Raw genomic sequence first — 19,167 nt, forward strand, 5'->3', positions numbered from 1 at the left:
TCAAAAGAGTTGTGGCAGTCTGGTAACTTTGCTCTGGAGTCTCTCCTCTGTGTGGACCTGCTGGAGTCTCTCTCCTCTGTGTGGACCTGCTGGAGTCTCTCTCCTCTGTGTGGACCTGCTGGAGTCTCTCTCCTCTGTGTGGACCTGCTGGAGTCTCTCTCCTCTGTGTGGACCTGCTGGAGTCTCTCTCCTCTGTGTGGACCTGCTGGAGTCTCTCTCCTCTGTGTGGACCTGCTGGAGTCTCTCTCCTCTGTGTGGACCTGCTGGACAACTCTTTGACAGTTCTGCCTCGTGTCTGTTCCAAGTTTGGAAATTACCTGTTGCTGAAGTGACTGAGGAAATATTAATGTTGCAGCTCGGCGTTATGCACTGAAGTAACAAATGTGGCTGCATTGGGCTGCATTATAGTTTGTTATACATAACAACATTAAGTATTTGATCATGGATTTTGCCTCATCGTAATTCAAATGCAGAGGCTGTTTTGTGTAAATATGTTGGATCTCTAATGTGCTGGTAACAGACCGGGGCGATGCCAACGATGAATGTATTGACACACTCGTACACCTTGTGTAGCGCAATTCTCACTAAATCTGTAATGCAGACTTAATCCATGCTGGAGAATACTACAGGGTTCGCACAAGGTCCTTGAAGTGCTTAAAGTGCTTGATTTTTTACCAAAAAAAGTCAAGGCCTGGAATTCCTTGAACAGCCCATTTTTTAACAATGTGCTTAAAAAGTCCTTGAAATTCAAATCAACCATTCACATTGAAAAGTTTTGTTGTAAAATTGTTCTGAATCAAGAATTATTTTTTTTATTATTTAAATTGTAACCAATTGTCGGAAATTGGTTTTAAGCCATACATATTGGATCTGATTTTGTCTATAAAACTGCATTCAACACCTTGTTTTCCTTTTTACCCCGTTGAATGCCATCATCCACTTCAATGTTAGCGTTAAAAACGCCTAATCTATGTTTTAAATTATGGCTATGTGTCTAATCTGCCCGTCGCTTATCAATGACTTGTTTGCAGTTAACATTGTCGAAACGGATTGTTTTTTAATCGGTTTATATCCTTTTTATAGCATTTCGAAAAGCTATCGTTCTCTCAAATTTTTGGAAAATTGAAAGATTCCCCCATAAACAGCATTTATTGGAATATTCTCGAATACACGACACGTTGTCATTTGTCGGCCTATTTATGAATCGTTTTCAAATAAACGCTAGATTATCGATAGTATATGTGTACTTATGCACGCTATAGAGGCGGGCTGAAAAATCTATCCTCAAGATCACACACACTGCCTGATATCTCAGTGAATACACCTCTGATTACCCCAAGACTGGTAACAGACTCCTTACCTTAGATCAGATGTTCTCCAAAAAGATTATTCCAATTCCTGATCGCCATTCCAAATAAGACCCCCGCATTTCATTGTATGCCATGACAAATAAAACTCTTGACACTTGACTTGAATATCAATCGCGTTTATTGATTGATTATTGGCTGCTGTAAATATATATTCCACGCTGCTTTCCAACTCGCGATCAGATCCCTCATCATCAGACGGCTCGCCAGCACAATGGAGCCAGTTGGCCACCCCCACAGGGATCTCCCAGTATAATTGACTGATCTGCAGTTACACAGGGATAGACGATGGGGGGCGGTTTTTTCCCATCTGAGCTCCTGGAGGGGCTGCTGTACCAACGGGAGACTCGGTTGATGAAATATGAATTCAGATCGCTAATAAAAAAAATCAAACAATGATACACGTCGTCGGCACTCAAAGTGTTAAAAGTATCCTTTTTAAATAAAAAATAGTGCTTGGAATTTTGCAATGTCTGTGCACTTACAGTACCAGTAGCCTAATGGCCATTTCCCAGACAAACTAACTGGCAGAGCTGCATTCACCACCTCGTCCAGTCAAAGGCTGGCTAAAGGGTCTGAGGCTAAAAGGTCCCACTCGGTAGTTGTATGACAGTAAATGGAAATAGTCAAAAGCCAGTTACAAAAGCACTCCACACACACCCCAGGAGTGATGCATTAGGCTTAGGGGTGTAACGGTACACGTATCCGTACCGAACCGTTTCAGTACTGGACCTTAGGTTCAGTACGGCTGTATACCGAACGAATACAACGGTATACCCGTACTGAACCGTGACTTCAAAACCGAGCTACGTACCGAACCGTGGTTTTTGTGTACCGTTACACCCACAGCAAAGGGGGTTCCAGTGTACCAACGTGAACCGGCTCTAGGTGCCCCACACCGTGGTGGTGGTCGACCCGAATGGATCGGATTTCTTTCACACAAACCGCTCCGTCCCTAGCGCACAGTCACACACCATAATATGAACTCTGCTGGTGATTAGTTTGTGGTGTGACGAGCCTAATGTTCATGTTTATACACTTATGGGCATATTGCCAAGCAGTGATGTAATACAGAAAATGCAAACGCATCCAGGCTACATGGAGCTGATCGAGTCTCGACTTGCTTCAGTGAACCAGAGGTTGAATCATGTGCTGCTTCAGAATATCTGATGAGCCCGTGTCCTAGTCCCAATATCTGGAGCACATTGAGTGACATTAGGTGATTAGATAAATTAGGATTAGTGGTCATAGAATTCATTGGTTCTCAAACTCTGTCATGTCGGGGGGACCCCCATATATGATTTAGATATTTGTTAGTAGATGTGACTTTCTTTTTTTTCCAGAATTCCATAACTGTATGCAGGTGGGGAGAGGAAAGTGGAGCCTATAATATAACTTCTCGTGAATAGTCATTGTTATACATTCTCTCATTGGAATAACTTCTAGTGAATAGTCATTGTTATACATTACATTCTCTCATTGGAATAACTTCTAGTGAATGAATAGTCATTGTTATACATTCTCTCATTGGAATAACTTCTAGTGAATAGTCATTGTTATACATTACATTCTCTCATTGGAATAACTTCTAGTGAATAGTCATTGTTATACATTACATTCTCTCATTGGAATAACTTCTAGTGAATGAATAGTCATTGTTATAAATTCTCTCATTGGAATAAGTTCTAGTGAATAGTCATTGTTATACATTACATTCTCTCATTGGAATAACTTCTAGTGAATGAATAGTCATTGTTATACATTCTCTCATTGGAATAACTTCTAGTGAATAGTCATTGTTATACATTACATTCTCTCATTGGAATAACTTCTAGTGAATGAAGTCATTGTTATAAATTCTCTCATTGGAATAAGTTCTAGTGAATGAATAGTCATTGTTATACATTCTCTCATTGGAATAACTTCTAGTCAAATTTAAACTAACTAATTTAGCTGGGGACCCCCCCCCCCCCCCAGGACCCCTGGGGGACCCCCACTTTGAGAGGGGGTGGACAGTTGCTCAGGAGGTAGAACGATTGTCTGGTGATCTGAAGGTCCCCGGTCGCCACCTCACCTCCACTGTCGGTGAGCGAGTGAGCGAGTGGGTGCATCTGAGGCACACGGGTTGTATAAAAGCAGCGCGATATAAAAATGCAGTCCGTAATATGAGAACCACTGATCTGAAGTCATCACACTTGAGTGACTGGAGCGAACCACCGGTTATTAACGTGAACTAATTGTAATGGGAGTCTTTTTGAAAGTGAGTTTTTTTTTTTTAAATACTAGTTTTGTGAAATAATAATCTCCACGATATTGCATAAGGGCCCGGCGGCCTGCTACCTCCATCAGCGCTACTATGCTATGTGGTATTTCAGGCGCCCCGCCTGCGTGGCCCAGCATTTTATGGCAACGCAACCAGTGCCAACATTCCCCAACAATTCTGGAGGCGCGCAGCAATCCATCACAAGGAGCGCCATGCACGCACACACACACACACACGCACGCACGCACGCACGCACGCACGCGCACACACACACACACACACACACACACACACACACAGAGAGCAGGTGTTGCTGTTGCTTCTTTCAGTGTTATCTTACAGCCTCCTCTCTCCCCCCCCCAGGCGTGTATCGATGACAACGTGGACATGGTGACCTTCCTGGTGGAGCATGACGCCGGCATCAACCAGCCAGACAACGAGGGCTGGATCCCCCTCCACGCCGCCGCCTCCTGTGGATATATGGACATAGCAGAGTGAGTGAAGACAACTGTTAACATCACCGTGAAGGGGAGGATGATGGACGAGCTCCAGTTGTACAAGCAGTGGGTGAAAACCTACTGGGCTTCGTCTGGTGTCCTCGTACCTGTAGGGATGCACCCGAATGAGAGTGCTTGGCCGATACTGAAAATAATAAGCAAACACTTGGCTGAATACCGACGCGAATACCGGTATTCTTTCATTTATTTGCCAATTTGTACCATTGCATAAAATTAATAAAATAAATGTTTGTTTTTTTTGCATTTCAATGACTAAATTCAATTACAAAATGACAAGTGATGAAAAGACTTGTATTAGTCTATTGCACATTGTCCTTTCCACCAGACATTATAAAAAGCACAATAACTGAACATAAATAAGAGTCCCTGTCTGTGCTTGTGGATCATGGGGCAGACAGACACCTGCACCATCTGTGCCAGCGCTCCTTGTCCTGGTCCTCCAGCATCCACTGGACTTGATCCGTGGTATAAAGATCATTACTTTGGGCGGTCAGGTGGCGTAACGGAGATTGCGTTCGTCACCAACCCCGGAGCGGCTGGATTCGCCTGTTCGAATCCAGCTCACAGCTCCGGCGTTGTCACCAGCTTGGCTGGCCGTTCACACTAATACAATTGGCTGTATTAGAGGGTGGGAGAAGCTGGCGGGGTGTGTCCGGGTCGTTGTAAACAGCGACTCCTACAGTTCGGTCGGGGCGCCTGCTAAGCGCGGATAGGATCTAAGGGGGGTAGTGTGATCCTTCCACACGCTACGCCCTCTCAGGGAGGATCCGTGCTGCCGGGTGAAAAGAAGCGGTTGATTGGCTGGACGTGTGTCTAGGGATGGGTACCTTTCACATTTGAACCGGTACCTGTGAATCGATACCGGTACCCAACGGTACCTTTTTTCGGTACTTTAGTCTCAAGAAATGTAATTTACCTACCTCAGTCGTAAAAAAAAAAATCCAAACTTCAAATAACTACAATTTCGACAGTTTTCGGCTTGCCATTGCTCCGACTGCTTTGTTGTTGAATCAAGTCAAATGCTAGGTAAGCATATATTGTGCGTGTGAACGTTGACATGAAAAGAAAAAAGTTAAAAAAAAAAAAAGTAAAAGAAAAAATTAACAAAAATAATTATTTTTTAATTAAAAAAAAAAAAAAAAAAAAACGGTTTCTCACTTGATTCGATACTCGGTAGTACCGACGTGTTTCGGTTCGGTACCTCAAAAGTACTGAATTCGGTACCCATCCCTACATGTGTCGGAGGAAGCACGTGATAGCCTCCACTCTCCCAGACCGACTGTGGGGGGTAAGTGCGCAGCGACCAGGAAGGGGATTGGGAATTGGCATAACGACTAACATTGGGATGGGAGAAAATCGGAGGAAAAAGGAGGGGGGAAAAGATATATAAAAAAATAAATAAAAAAAAATCATTACTTTGAGGTGGGGAAAATGCAGCATGCACGCACAATTATCCAGGGTTTGATTGGATTTGATGGAAACGCAGATGGAAACTGCTCGTGCAACGTCTTCCCCCACAACAAGGTAATGGTCTGTTTATACCACAGATCAAGTACAGTCGTGACGCAGTACAGGGGTTCAGAGGCCCGAGCACGTCGCGTTCACAGAACCCCAGTGGTTGGGGTTTGAACTCATCAATAGCTGCAGGAGAGCAACAAACCAGCCATGGAGAATTAGTTGGAAAAAGCATCACATTTATGTCTATACTTTTGCTACAATAAAAAAAGCTAAAAAACCCACACATTCAGTAAATCATAGAGTGCCAAATGTGTTATTTTCAGCCGAATATTTCCGGTGACCGGAATTCCTGTCCTATCCCTAATCCTCTCTCTGTTCTCTGGTATTCATATCTCATCTCTCTGGTATTATCGTATCTCCTCTCTCTGTTCTCTGGTATTATCGTATAGGGATGCTCCGATATTGGTATCTGTATCGGCCGCCGATATCAGTAAAATCGGGTATCGGTAAAAATAAGAAATAACCATTCAGTACATTTATATCGGTGTTAATTTGTTACATTTAGTTTCACTAAGTTAGGAAAGTAATGTTTTAAGTTAAGCCTGATGTTGCCTTGTTGCACAAAATAATGATCCCAGTCTCTTCCACACAGTATACAGTTTATTAATTGAATGAATGAAGTTTATTTTCCATCTTTGTTTACAACAAATTAAAAACACACTTGTGATCCTTTACAATTCTTAAAAACAAAATATATTTTAATATAAAAAAAAATTAAACGTGGATAATTTATTTATTTATTTTTTTCAAACTATTTTTGGAAAAAATATTTGGACAATGGGTATCGGATCAGTATCGGTATTGGCCGCCGATACCCAAACCCAGTTATCGGTATCGGGACTGGAAAAAGTCGGATTGGTGCGTCCCTATTATCGTATCTCCCCTCTCTATTCTCTGGTATTATCGTATCTCCCCTCTCTATTCTCTGGTATTATCGTATCTCCAGCGCGGTGTTTTTTATTATTATTGTGCAACACAACACTCCTTGTCCAGCCTGCGTGACCTCGCCGCACTCAGACGGGTGAGAGTTCAGTTTCTGCGTCACGGCCGAAGGGCATTGTGCTGCATCACTTTGATTTGGAGAAGTTGATCACGAACGGCGAGTGTGGCTGGTGTCCAGCTGAGGTCCAGAGTCCTCCGTCTGCTCACAAAGCCCTCATTAGTGACCTCTGTCTCCCTCCACGCCGGCTGGCAGATTGATGGTCTCCCTCCCAAGTTGACTGCGTTGGTATAACCTGGTTTGTCGTGCCCCCTTCACCTCCAGAAAATCTATTATTTTCTTTTGATTCTCTTTACAAACAATAACTGAAGCATAAAGCAAAACTGTTATTGATTTTAGCCTTTTATTTAGCCAGGAAGGCCCTATTGTGATACAAGATATCTTCTTGCAGGGACTCGATATAATAAAAAGATAAAACTATATTGTAAATATTGGCAAGAATTGCAGGCTCCCTTTATGGCTGCCTGCCAACATTAACTGATTCGTATCGGAAAACGGTGTTAATCACTCACCATTACTGGCACCACTGTCTCCCTGACTCCCAGGCACGCAGCCTGGGCTCCATCCTTGATCCCACCCTCTCCCTCGAGCCTCATATCTGCTAAATTGTCAAATTTCTTTTTCTACCACCTTCACAATATTGCAAAAACCAGGCTCTCTCTCGCTCGCTCGCTGCTGAAACACTGATCCACGCTTCCATCCCCTCCCGTCTTGACTACTGCAGCTCACTCCTCTACGGCATCAGTGCTGTAGCTCCATCAGTGGTCCAGAACATCTAACTGGCACCAGTCCTGGTCAGACCACATCATCTCAGTCCTAAAAGACCTCCACTGGCCTCCTGTCTCCCACCGGATCAACTACAACACCCCCCCATGGACATCCTACTCCCCCTACTACCAACCTCTCGGTCCCTCAGGTCTGTCTCAGCCTGCCTTCTCTCCCCCCCAGGACGGAGCTCTTCTCCGGGGCAGCTCCCAGGCTCTGGAGCTCCCTCCCCCCCAGGACGGAGCTCTTCTCCGGGGCAGCTCCCAGGCTCTGGAGCTCCCTCCCCCCCAGGACGGAGCTCTTCTCCGGGGCAGCTCCCAGGCTCTGGAGCTCCCTCCCCCCCAGGACGGAGCTCTTCTCCGGGGCAGCTCCCAGGCTCTGGAGCTCCCTCCCCCCCAGGACGGAGCTCTTCTCCGGGGCAGCTCCCAGGCTCTGGAGCTCCCTCCCCCCCAGGACGGAGCTCTTCTCCGGGGCAGCTCCCAGGCTCTGGAGCTCCCTCCCCCCCAGGACGGAGCTCTTCTCCGGGGCAGCTCCCAGGCTCTGGAGCTCCCTCCCCCCCAGGACGGAGCTCTTCTCCGGGGCAGCTCCCAGGCTCTGGAGCTCCCTCCCCCCCAGGACGGAGCTCTTCTCCGGGGCAGCTCCCAGGCTCTGGAGCTCCCTCCCCCCCAGGACGGAGCTCTTCTCCGGGGCAGCTCCCAGGCTCTGGAGCTCCCTCCCCCCCAGGACGGAGCTCTTCTCCGGGGCAGCTCCCAGGCTCTGGAGCTCCTTCCCCCCCAGGACGACCCTGCCTCCAGGCCTCTTCTCCACGGCCTTCTCTTAGCCCCACCCCCTTCTCTTAGCCCCGCCCCCTTCTCTTAGCCACACCCCCTTCTCTTAGCCCCACCCCCTTCCATCCTTGTACTCTTGTTATCTTTGTCTGGTCTGTCGCACTACCCCCCCTACCCCCCCCCCTTCCCCTCCCCTTAGTGTAAAGCAACTGTGATTTCTAGAAACGTGTTGTACAAGTCCCATTTTATTATTATGATTATTAATGCACTGAAATATAGCTACATGAATACAGATCTCTGAACCCAATGAGGCATATAGCACATGTCCCACCTATATCACCTATCCCAGCTTATCTAAATCACCTATCCCAGCTTGCCACCACCACCACCATGTCTAAATCACCGGTCCCAGCTTGCCACCACCACCACCATGTCTAAATCACCGGTCCCAGATTGCCACCACCACCATGTCTAAATCACCGGTCCCAGCTTGCCACCACCACCATGTCTAAATCACCGGCCCCAGCTTGCCACCACCATGTCTAAATCACCGGTCCCAGCTTGCCACCACCACCATGTCTAAATCACCGGTCCCAGCTTGCCACCACCACCATGTCTAAATCACCGGTCCCAGCTCGCCACCACCACCATGTCTAAATCACCGGTCCCAGCTTGCCACCACCATGTCTAAATCACCGGTCCCAGCTTGCCACCACCACCATGTCTAAATCACCGGCCCCAGCTTGCCACCACCACCATGTCTAAATCACCGGTCCCAGCTTGCCACCACCACCATGTCTAAATCACCGGTCCCAGCTTGCCACCACCACCACCATGTCTAAATCACCGGTCCCAGCTTGCCATCACCACCATGTCTAAATCACCGGTCCCAGCTTGCCACCACCACCACCATGTCTAAATCACCGGTCCCAGCTCGCCACCACCACCATGTCTAAATCACCGGTCCCAGCTTGCCACCACCACCACCATGTCTAAATCACCGGTCCCAGCTCGCCACCACCACCATGTCTAAATCACCGGTCCCAGCTCGCCGCCACCACCATGTCTAAATCACCGGTCCCAGCTCGCCACCACCACCATGTCTAAATCACCGGTCCCAGCTCGCCACCACCACACATAACCTAAGAACCTGTGTGTAACTCTGATCCGTGACGGTAAGCCTATATTGGGTGAGAGTCCAGATTGTGAATAGATTAAAAAAGACACAGGTTACCAATTTAGCCGATGGATGAAATCAAACTCGCCGACAGGTTGCTCAGCAGCCCGCGGGTCGACGGGCTGCATTTTGACCGAAGCGGCGGACCGATCGGATTGCTAAGACGTCACACACCAGATTTATAATTATGTAACGGAATACGCGGCGCTCCGGGTCACCGGTCGCATCTCCAGTTAAGCTCTAGGGTTGCGTCCCAGGGTTTTCTTTTCCCCGGTCCTTTTGAGGTAAGAAGGGCGTTTTTATAGGGAGCGGAGAGCAGCCGAGAGAGATACCATCAGTGGATATGTAAACGGGCTGAGGAAGGCTGAAGGAGCTCTCTTGCACGCATTGTTCAGCGTATTGGGAGTGCAGTGACCTGCTCCACTTCCCTTTGTTAGAGCGCAGCAGCTCTGTTCCACTATCACAAGAGACCGGTACGTCTCGCCCCCCCACCCCCAGAATAGCACAGGACGTGTCGGCTAAAGGTTTTTATGACTATTGACTGGCTGTGATTGTGTATAATTTGTCATGCCCTTTCAACGAAGAAGTGCCCAGACGCAGCTCAGCCGGGCACTGCAGTTGTACACGGAGGAGCGTCGAGAATCCACCTCCGTTAACCTGATGGAGGTTGTGGTTTATTTTTTAAAAAGACGATAGAAAATCGATTCCTAATGGTCCGGCGGGGTGAAGAGGACTCGTCGAGAGGCTCCACTGCCTCCTCCGTGAACTCTGCGTCTGCGCCGGGGCTGATATTACGGAGGACAAGAACGTTCTTGTTTCTCCACAATGAATGTAAATGTCAAGTGGCCTGATATGGATGATGACTAATGGAGTCATGGTGTCATAATGGGCCACTCTTGAGAGCTGATGTGTGGGTGGGCGAGCTCTCGGACGGCCCCCGTCTAAACCCACCGACCTCTTCTCCCCCCCCCCCCCCCCCCCCCATTCACACTAACAAGAGCCGCAGAGCAGGGAGGCCACATGCGCCCCCCCCCCCCCCCCCAAACCCCTCTCGGGGCGTCGAAGCCACAACCGTCTGGTCGACGGGGTCAGAAGGGCTTGTTGCCGAATGGTAGGGTTTTCGAACCACAGAATTGTGAAACCTTGGTGAAATGGACCTAAAACAGGCAGGGAGGGAAAGTCCTAATGGAGACGACATGACATTTGAAAAAACGTGAACGCGGTCACTCGCAGCCCAATCTCCATAATGAGGGAAGTCGTGAGCGGTGTGCTGGTTTGAAGCGGTGCGCTGGTGTAATGAGGAGGGCCGCCTGCGTCTCTGCGCCCATGTTAATTGGAAGCAGCAGAAGTCGGTAACCTCCGGCTACACGGCAACGCTGCACCGTTATTCCGCCTCGCTGTTCTGTGTATAAAAGGTACGGACACGGAATGGGGGCCGCTGTTGTTGTTGTTGTTGTTGTTGTTGTTGTTGTTGTTGTTGTTGTTGTTGTTGTTGTTGTTGTTCCGCCATTAAAGGAACGCGCCAACATTTTGGGAAATTGGCTTACCGTCTTCTCCAGAGAGAGATGAGAAGATTGATGCTTACGGGTGACTGGGTGGCGTAGCGGAGATTGCGCTCGTCACCAATGCAAGAGGCTGCGGTCTCGACTCCCGGAGTCGGCATTGCCTGCGGCTTGGGCCGGTCGTCATACTATCTCAATTGGCAGAGGTAGCGGGTGGAAAGTCGATGGGTGGGGATTGGACGTTGTGGACAGCGACTCCTACAGGTCGGTTGGTTGACGCCTGTACAGCAGAGACAGGAAGTAGCGGGGGCAGCGTGAGCCTCCCACGCGTTACTCCTCCACTGAGAGATTGAGCTGTCCGGTGAAAAGATGCGACAGGCTGCCTCCTCGTGTACCGGAGGGGACACGTGATGCAAGGCTTCTATCCTCACTACAGCCGACCAGTGGGAGGCATAGTCTAGCAATGTTCAAGACGGGGGTGGGGAGAATTGGCGACACGAAATTGGGATGGGAGAAAAATAGAAAAATAAGGAGAAAAAGTGGATAAAAAAAAGATGATGATCTGGCTGCACTTTAGCCTAGTTTAGCACAGTGAATGGAAGCGGACAGTGCCGTTTAGTCTTCGGGAGAGGTGTTGGTTGGACGATGCCTAGGCTAACCGGCACTGTCCGCTTCCATTCATTGTGCTAAGCTAGGCTAACGTGCAGCCAGATAGCTATAAGCATCAATCTTCTCATCTCTCTCTCTGGAGAAGACCGTAGGCTAATTTCCCCCAAATGTTGCCGCGTTCCTTTAAGCCGTCAGGTAGTCACATTGCCGAGATGGGGGGGGGGGGGTAGCCCCTGCGTCTGTGTGTGTAGATGGGACTGCCGGCATGCCGGGACAGGGGGGGTTAATGGGCCTTTTTAATGTAGCTTGTAGGTCATATCTATAACCACAATTATTCTCCCTCGAGTGGAGCTCTGTGACTCGTACTCCAGGCTCGAGACAAAGGCAACACTGCATCTATTTTGGGATGAAGCTATTTTCGGGACATGGAAACTACACGACATAATGTTAACTCTTTCACTGCCACACGACAGAAGGTTAACCCTTTACTATCACACAACCGACGGCGATGCTCCATCATTAGCATCATTAGCTCCGCGGATGATGCTAATGATGGAGCATCGCCGTCGGTTGTGTGATAGTAAAGGGCTAACCTTCTGTATTGTCACAGTGAAAGGGTTAACTGGCTGTCGTGTGGCAGTGAAAGGGTTATGATGGAGCTTACCTACGGTTGGTAGTCTACAGACACAAACGAGGGCAGGGCTAACACTTGTGGCCATCAGTTTCAAGTTTTGTTTTATTTGTCACATATAAGGTACATGTACATTACTTGGTTCTGTATGAGCTTCCTGAGACATTTGTTTTTACTGTATGAAGCACAAACTATAACCATACAAAATATACAAACTAAAGTAGTATGCAAAAATGAGAACTGGACTGCAGATCTTTAGAGATGATCCACTTATTCAATTTGGTTTATTAACAATAAAAACATAAAAAGCTTAAGTACACATTGATCTCAATATCTGCAAAATCACAACACGGAAAGGCTCCAACCACAAATACAATACTAACTAAATAAATCAATAACTCAACTGTATTTCATTACCATTGACTCCCTGCTTGTGACTTTCTAACCAGAAAGTTCAAATCTCACCTTATCTGTGCACATTTTAAAAAGCCTAATAGAGCGAGCGTCATCATGACTTATGCTGCATGACTAGGGATGGGTACGGAATTCTGTACTTTTAAAGGTACTTACCGAAACACGTCGGTACTACAGAGTATCGATTCACGTGAGATGCCGTTAAATATTTTTTATTTAATTTTATTTTTACTTTTTTATTTTCATGTCAACGTTCACACGCACAATACATGCTTACCTAGGATTTGACTTGATTCAACAACAAAGCAGTCGGGGCAATGGCAAGCCGAAAACGGTCGAATGTGTTTTTTTTTTTTACAACTGAGGTAGGTAGATTACATTTTTAGAGACTAAAGTACAGAAAAAAGGTACCGTTGGGTACCGGTATCGATTCACAGGTAGGGCTGCACGATTTTGGGAAATAACCGAATTGCGACAGATATTGTGATTGCGATTAAATTTGCGATTATAATACAAAACAAATTTAGCAGCCCCACAGAGGTTTATTGTAAAATGCGGCTTGCATCTGGCCTACACGGTGGGTCTGTTCGGGACACCGAGCCTGAAAATGTTTCTTTTTACCTGGGAATCGATACCGGTACCCAACGGTACCTTTTTTTCTGTACTTTACTCTCCCTCTCTACAACACACAATCTAAAACCCCTTACCTCCCTCTCCCAAACCGATCTTGTATCTCAATGGGACTTCCTGGTTAAACAAAATGTTAAAAAAAAGTTTAAAAAAATATATATAATAATTAGCTTTTTTTTCCTTTTTTTTTTTTTTTATATAATTGCATCATTCCAAATCGGTTCAAATGTGAACGGTACCCATCCCTATGCATGACACATGTGTTCTATTCCCCTCCGCTGTTGCAGCTCCGGCCCCGGTAGCCCGTCTCCACAGGCCGTCACATTTTAAAAGTGTTTGCCATCTTCATGTGAGCATGTCCCTCCCGTCATTCAAACGGCATCTTATCATTTCATTATGGCCATAGCTGAGAGTCCTGTCCACTGTGTGCCTGTCTTTTTGGATCGCCATATTGACCTTTTATTTGATTGTTTTTTTTAACCCTTTCACTGCCACACGACAGCCGGTTAACCCTTTCACTGTGACAATACAGAAGGTTAGCCCTTTACTATCACACAACCGACGGCGATGCTCCATCATTAGCATCATTAGCTCCGCATTTGCGTGATAGTAAAGGGCTAACCTTCTGTTGTGTGGCAGTGAAAGGGTTAAAAAGGGCCAGAGAAGCTCTTCAGTCTGTGTCTGTGTTTGTGGTTTGGTTCTTATAACAGAGTGGAAAAATTGAAAGACATTACTTAAGTTATTATTGTTTGATATACTAAAATGTATTTAAAATAAGCTGCTAAATGAACGTGTTATCCTCTCGGGTCGTCGTGGGTCAGTGTTCTGGTCGTGTTGTTCGACTACAGAGCCTCTTCAAGGCAGTGGATATTATCTTCCACAGGCTTGTGACAAAGTTGTCATGTATGATTAAAAAAAAAACACACACAGCTTACTTCCTGCTTGGCCATTGGCCCGGTGGGGGGGAGGAAGTGGACTACAGTTATCTTCAGCACATACATGTCGTCAGGGGCGTAGCTGTAGATTCTGGGCCCCATGAAAGAATGTATTTGCAGGCCCCCAGCGAAAGAAAATGTGTCCATTTATTTATTGATAAACGCATGATATGGTTTTTACCTATACATTCGGATCAGCAGTTCAGCACCTGCACTGTTGGTGGGTGAACCTAGTAAAGGATGTCGCATTGCGTTCATCTTCAATGAATGGACCAATGCAATAGTCTACCAAAGCCCCCCCATCTCTCTCTATATATCACACACACACATACACCACACACACACACACACACACACACACACACACACACACACACACACACACACACACACTTCAGAAACAAACATAGTATCAATGAGAGCATCAATAATACACCTGAGTGATGTCTAGTAAAAAAAAATATATATATCTGGGCCCCCCCCCTAGTGCTGGGCCCTTGGAATCATCCTAAGCTCCCCCCCCCCCCCAGCTACGCCCCTGCATGTCGTCCCTTCTGCTACAAGCCAGAGACTGGACCTTCCCCTCAGGGCTGCAACATTCATCGTCTTTTCAATTGGGTCATTATCGTGACGCACAGTTCTGTTGTCTGAATTGATGATGATAATAACAAGCAGATTAACTCAAATAAAAAAAAATCTGATCTGTGAAATATTTAAAGAAATCTTCTCCATTTTTAAGATGGAGGTCAGATTCGTAATACGTCCTTTTTTGTCCGCCCTAAAACCAGGGTGGCAGCATAATTAGCTTTTGCCATCAAATGACAACATATACTGCTGCCACCATTTTATTTTTATTTTTGTACAATCTTGTTTCTCTAATCATAATGTGTGTGTGTGTGTGCAGGTATCTCATCAGCCAGGGGGCCAGTGTGGGGGTGGTGAACAGCGAGGGGGAGACTCCGCTGGACATCGCAGAAGAGGAGGCCATGGAGGAGCTGCTGCAGAACGAGATCAACCGACAAGGTACCTCCACCCTCCAGGCCAGGCGCCCAGCTCTCCTCTCAGTACCACCACCACCCTCCCCAGACACCACCCTCCTCTCAGTACCACCACCACCCTCCCCAGACACCAGCTCTCCTCTCAGTACCACCACCATCCTCCCCAGACACCAGCTCTCCTCTCAGTACCACCACCCTCCTCCCCAGACACCACCCTCCTCTCAGTACCACCACCACCCTCCTCTCAGTACCACCACCACCCTCCCCAGACACCAGCTCTCCTCTCAGTACCACCACCACCCTCCCCAGACACCAGCTCTCCTCTCAGTACCACCACCATCCTCCCCAGACACCAGCTCTCCTCTCAGTCGAGCCGTTCAAAGATAGCCACGTGCTAACTAACTGTGAATTGTGTTAACAAGAGTAAAGGGGAAAAGGAAGTGTTAGAATAGACTTCTCAAATCCCGCCTTCTTTTCTCGATCCTCCAATCGCAACTGTTGAGGTTAGCAATAGGCTTGGGCGGTATTACGGTATACCAGGGTATTTAGAAATCCCGACGGTATTGAAAATCAATACCGTCAAAATCGCATGCGTTTCAGTTTATATTACACTGAAACAGAGTTTTGACTGGTTCGTTGTAGTGCACACACGCGCCAGCAGAGGGCGAGACCAGTCCTCACTAGTGGAGCGAGCCGCAGAGCTGGTTGTCTTCTACACACAGGAGGAGGAGGAGGGGGAACCCCGCTTCAGTGGGGGAAATTAAATGAGACACGCTTACTGTTGCTGTTGCTGCGGGCTAACTGACTGGCTATTCTGAGAGCTAACTGTTGTGTATGTGGAGCGTTGTGGTAACGAGAGTGTGTGTTGTTGTGCACTGGTGGAGCAAGCAAATAAACGGTAAAACGTTACGTCGCAGTCCGGTGCGTTTTTGAATACACAATACTAACGTTACTAGGGTGCTGTGGGCTCCCGGCTACCATTCTGAGAGCTAACGTTACTAGTACTAGGGTGCTGTGGGCTCCCGGCTACCATTCTGAGAGCTAACGTTACTAGTACTAGGGTGCTGTGGGCTCCCGGCTACCATTCTGAGAGCTAACGATGGTAGCACTCCTCTGATGCTGCGGGCTAACTGGCCATCTCCGTGATTTGTTTACTTGGTAACACGAATTACCATGCCACCCCCCCCCCCCCCCCCCCGCTGATTAAAATAAATGAAAGTCATGATAATCGCCCCGTACTGTAATATTCTAGAACGTTGTCATTTGTCTGCCTATTTATGAATCGTTTTCAAATAAACGCTAGATTATCGATAGTATGTGTACGTGTGCACGCTAGTGCCGCGCGCTGAAAATCGAATTCTCTCAGTTCCTGATCGCTCTTAGAGTCGACAGTCATATCACAAAAAAAAGAAAAAGCTTATATCTCTGTGAAAACGGGTCTGATTATCCTAATGCTGGTAAAAATAGATTCCTTACCTGAGATCAGATGGTATCCAAATGGATTATTCCAATTCCTGATCGCCATTCCGAAAATCGATCCTTTTATTGATCCACCGCGTATACTGTAAAAACACATAATCCCCGCTGCTCTGAGGGTCCAGCATGGAGCTGATCGACCCCGGTTACATGAGTGAGAAGTAAAATGTGGAGTCCGGGTCTTTTTTTCTCATGCCTTTTCATTGAGTCCAATCCAAAAGGGTGAATTACCATCTGGGAGACGATAGGGGGCGCTTTTTTCACATCTGAGCGCCTGGGGTGGCTGATTTTCCAACGGTAGACTTGGTTGATGAAATATGAATTCAGATCGCTAAAAAAAAAAAAAAAAAAACGAAGATTCTCGTTATGGGCATTCAACCCGTGGGGGGTAACTCCGAGAAAACTCAGGTTGGGCATCCAAAGTGTTAACATCTTCCCTGGAGTTAGACAAGAAGATTCATACCTTTTTTGTCTCTGTGCGTGCATTAGGCTTAGGGAACGCCCGCACCGTTAGCGTAGCTTAGCTTCATCACTGGAAGTTGGGCAGTCCTTTACCCTGAAGTTCCCTACAATCCCCTACAGTCACGAAATACACTCCAAATACAACTCCAAATACACTCCAAATACACTCCAAATACAACTCCAAATACACTCCAAAACGTTCCTGTAAACATGTGACCTGTGTATTTACCACGTGGAGAAATAAAAAATTATTGAATTCGACATTTACGTTTTCTAAGCAAATATACTCTGAACAATTTTTTGCCGAACCACTCCTCTCTGGGCGCAGTGATTTCACGCAACGCAGTGCTACTTTCTAACGTGACGCCAGTGTTTGTTTACATTTTCATTTCATTCTAAGGATCCGAACCGATTGAATTTTATGGATACCATGCCTTCAAATCCTCTTACCTTGACGATTAAAAGCCTAGACTTTAGATTAGTTGTAACGTTAGTTTAGGTTCGTGTTAACGTTAGATAATGTACAAAATAAACATATTTCCGGTGCTTTAGACGTCGCTCTTTTATTTTGAAACCCCCCCGACCGGAAGTATAGTAGATGCTTCGTGTTCTGCTTGTGTGTCTGGTTCTGTGTTTGGTTTTCGTTAGCTAGCAGCATATCAACACCAGCCATGGGAATACTGTTTTCTAAATTGTGGAGGCTTTTAATCACTGCGCCCAGAGAGGAGTGGTTCGGCAAAAAATTGTTCAGAGTATATTTGCTTAGAAAACGTAAATGTTGAATTCAATTTTTTATTTCTCCACGTGGTAAATACACAGGTCACAACATGTTTACAGGAACGTTTTGGAGTGTATTTCGTGACTGTAGGGGATTGTAGGGAACTTCAGGGTAACGGACCCCCCCACTTCCAGTGATGAAGCTAAGCTACGCTAACGGTGCGGGCGTTCCCTAAGCCTAATGCACGCACAGAGACAAAAAAGGTATGAATCTTCTTGTCTAACTCCAGGGAAGATGTTAAATAAGCTAATTTCCCAAAATGTTGGCGTTTTCCTTGGAACACGCTAACATTACGGGAAATGTGCTTACCGCCTTCTCGGGAGTCTGACGAGAAGATGGATACCGATTTCCTCTGTGCGTTCAGTAGAAAGCTATCTGGCTGCACACTAGCCTAGCTTAGCACAAAATGAATGGAAGCGGACGGTACCGGTTAGCCTATCTTAAACTCCGGGGGAGGTGTTGGTTGGCCAAAGGCTAACTGGTATTGTCCGCTTCCATTAATTGGTGCTAAACTAGGCTAGCTTGCAGCCGGATAGCTTTCTACTGAAGCACAGAGGCAATCTGTATTTATCTCCTTGTCTGACTCTGGAGAAGAAGGTAAGCGAATAACCCGTTCCTTTTTAAGTACTTGACTTGTGAGCTGCCTTTCAGAATAACCTTGTCCCAGTGAGAAGTGTTGTACAACAGTACAGTATGCGTAACGGATCCATGGTATACAAGTTGTTTTTCTTTCTCTGCCATATTTTCTGTGCCTGAGATTTCCAAAACAACTGGACTACCAACATGGGCGTATTAAAAAATAAATAAAATAAAATGATTTAACCTTTATTTATCCAGGCAAGCAATTAAGAACAAATTATTATATACAAAAGCAGCCTGTCCAAAAAGCAAAGGCCTTTTGTGGGAAGGGGGGGGGGGGTGGGGGGGTGTAACAAAAACAAGGTTATGTACATGCATACAAGTAAATAAAATACAAAATGACCGTAGAAATAGTATACAAGGACAACAATAAATAAGGGAGAGAGAAGGAAAGGAAGAGTGAGAACCAGAGGGAGAGAGAAGAAAGAGGGAGGGAGGCAGGGGAGGGGGCTCAGGGGGAGGAGAGACTAGTCTGAGGGGGAGGAGACAAGAGTCTGAGTGGAGGAGAGAAGAGTCTGAGGGGGAGGAGAGAAGAGTCTGAGTGGAGGAGAGAAGAGCCTGAGGGGGAGGAGAGAAGAGTCTGAGGGGGAGGAGAGAAGAGTCTGAGGGGGAGGAGAGAAGAGTCTGAGGGGGAGGAGAGAAGAGTCTGAGGGGGAGGAGAGAAGAGTGAGGGGGAGGAGAGAAGAAAGGAAGAGTGAGAACCAGAGGGAGAGAGAAG

At 46.7% G+C, this 19,167-nt stretch overlaps 1 protein-coding gene across 3 annotated transcripts in view; it reads left to right on the forward strand.

Annotated features, from left to right (window-relative positions):
- The first annotated feature begins 3,996 nt into the window (after nt 1-3,996).
- Nucleotides 3,997-19,167, forward strand: part of ppp1r12a (protein phosphatase 1, regulatory subunit 12A) — a 104,202-nt gene continuing 89,031 nt past the window's right edge. For all 3 annotated transcript variants that reach the window (XM_084338449.1, XM_084338451.1, XM_084338450.1), the window contains exons 1-2: nt 3,997-4,124; nt 15,001-15,119. In XM_084338449.1, the coding sequence (XP_084194575.1) occupies nt 4,018-4,124; nt 15,001-15,119 (226 nt within the window). In that variant the 5' untranslated portion in view covers nt 3,997-4,017. The remainder of the gene's footprint in view (nt 4,125-15,000; nt 15,120-19,167) is intronic.

The sequence above is a fragment of the Notolepis coatsorum genome, assembly GCF_963971535.1.
Source record: "Notolepis coatsorum genome assembly, contig: SUPER_15_unloc_1, whole genome shotgun sequence".
NCBI lineage: Eukaryota > Metazoa > Chordata > Actinopteri > Aulopiformes > Paralepididae > Notolepis > Notolepis coatsorum.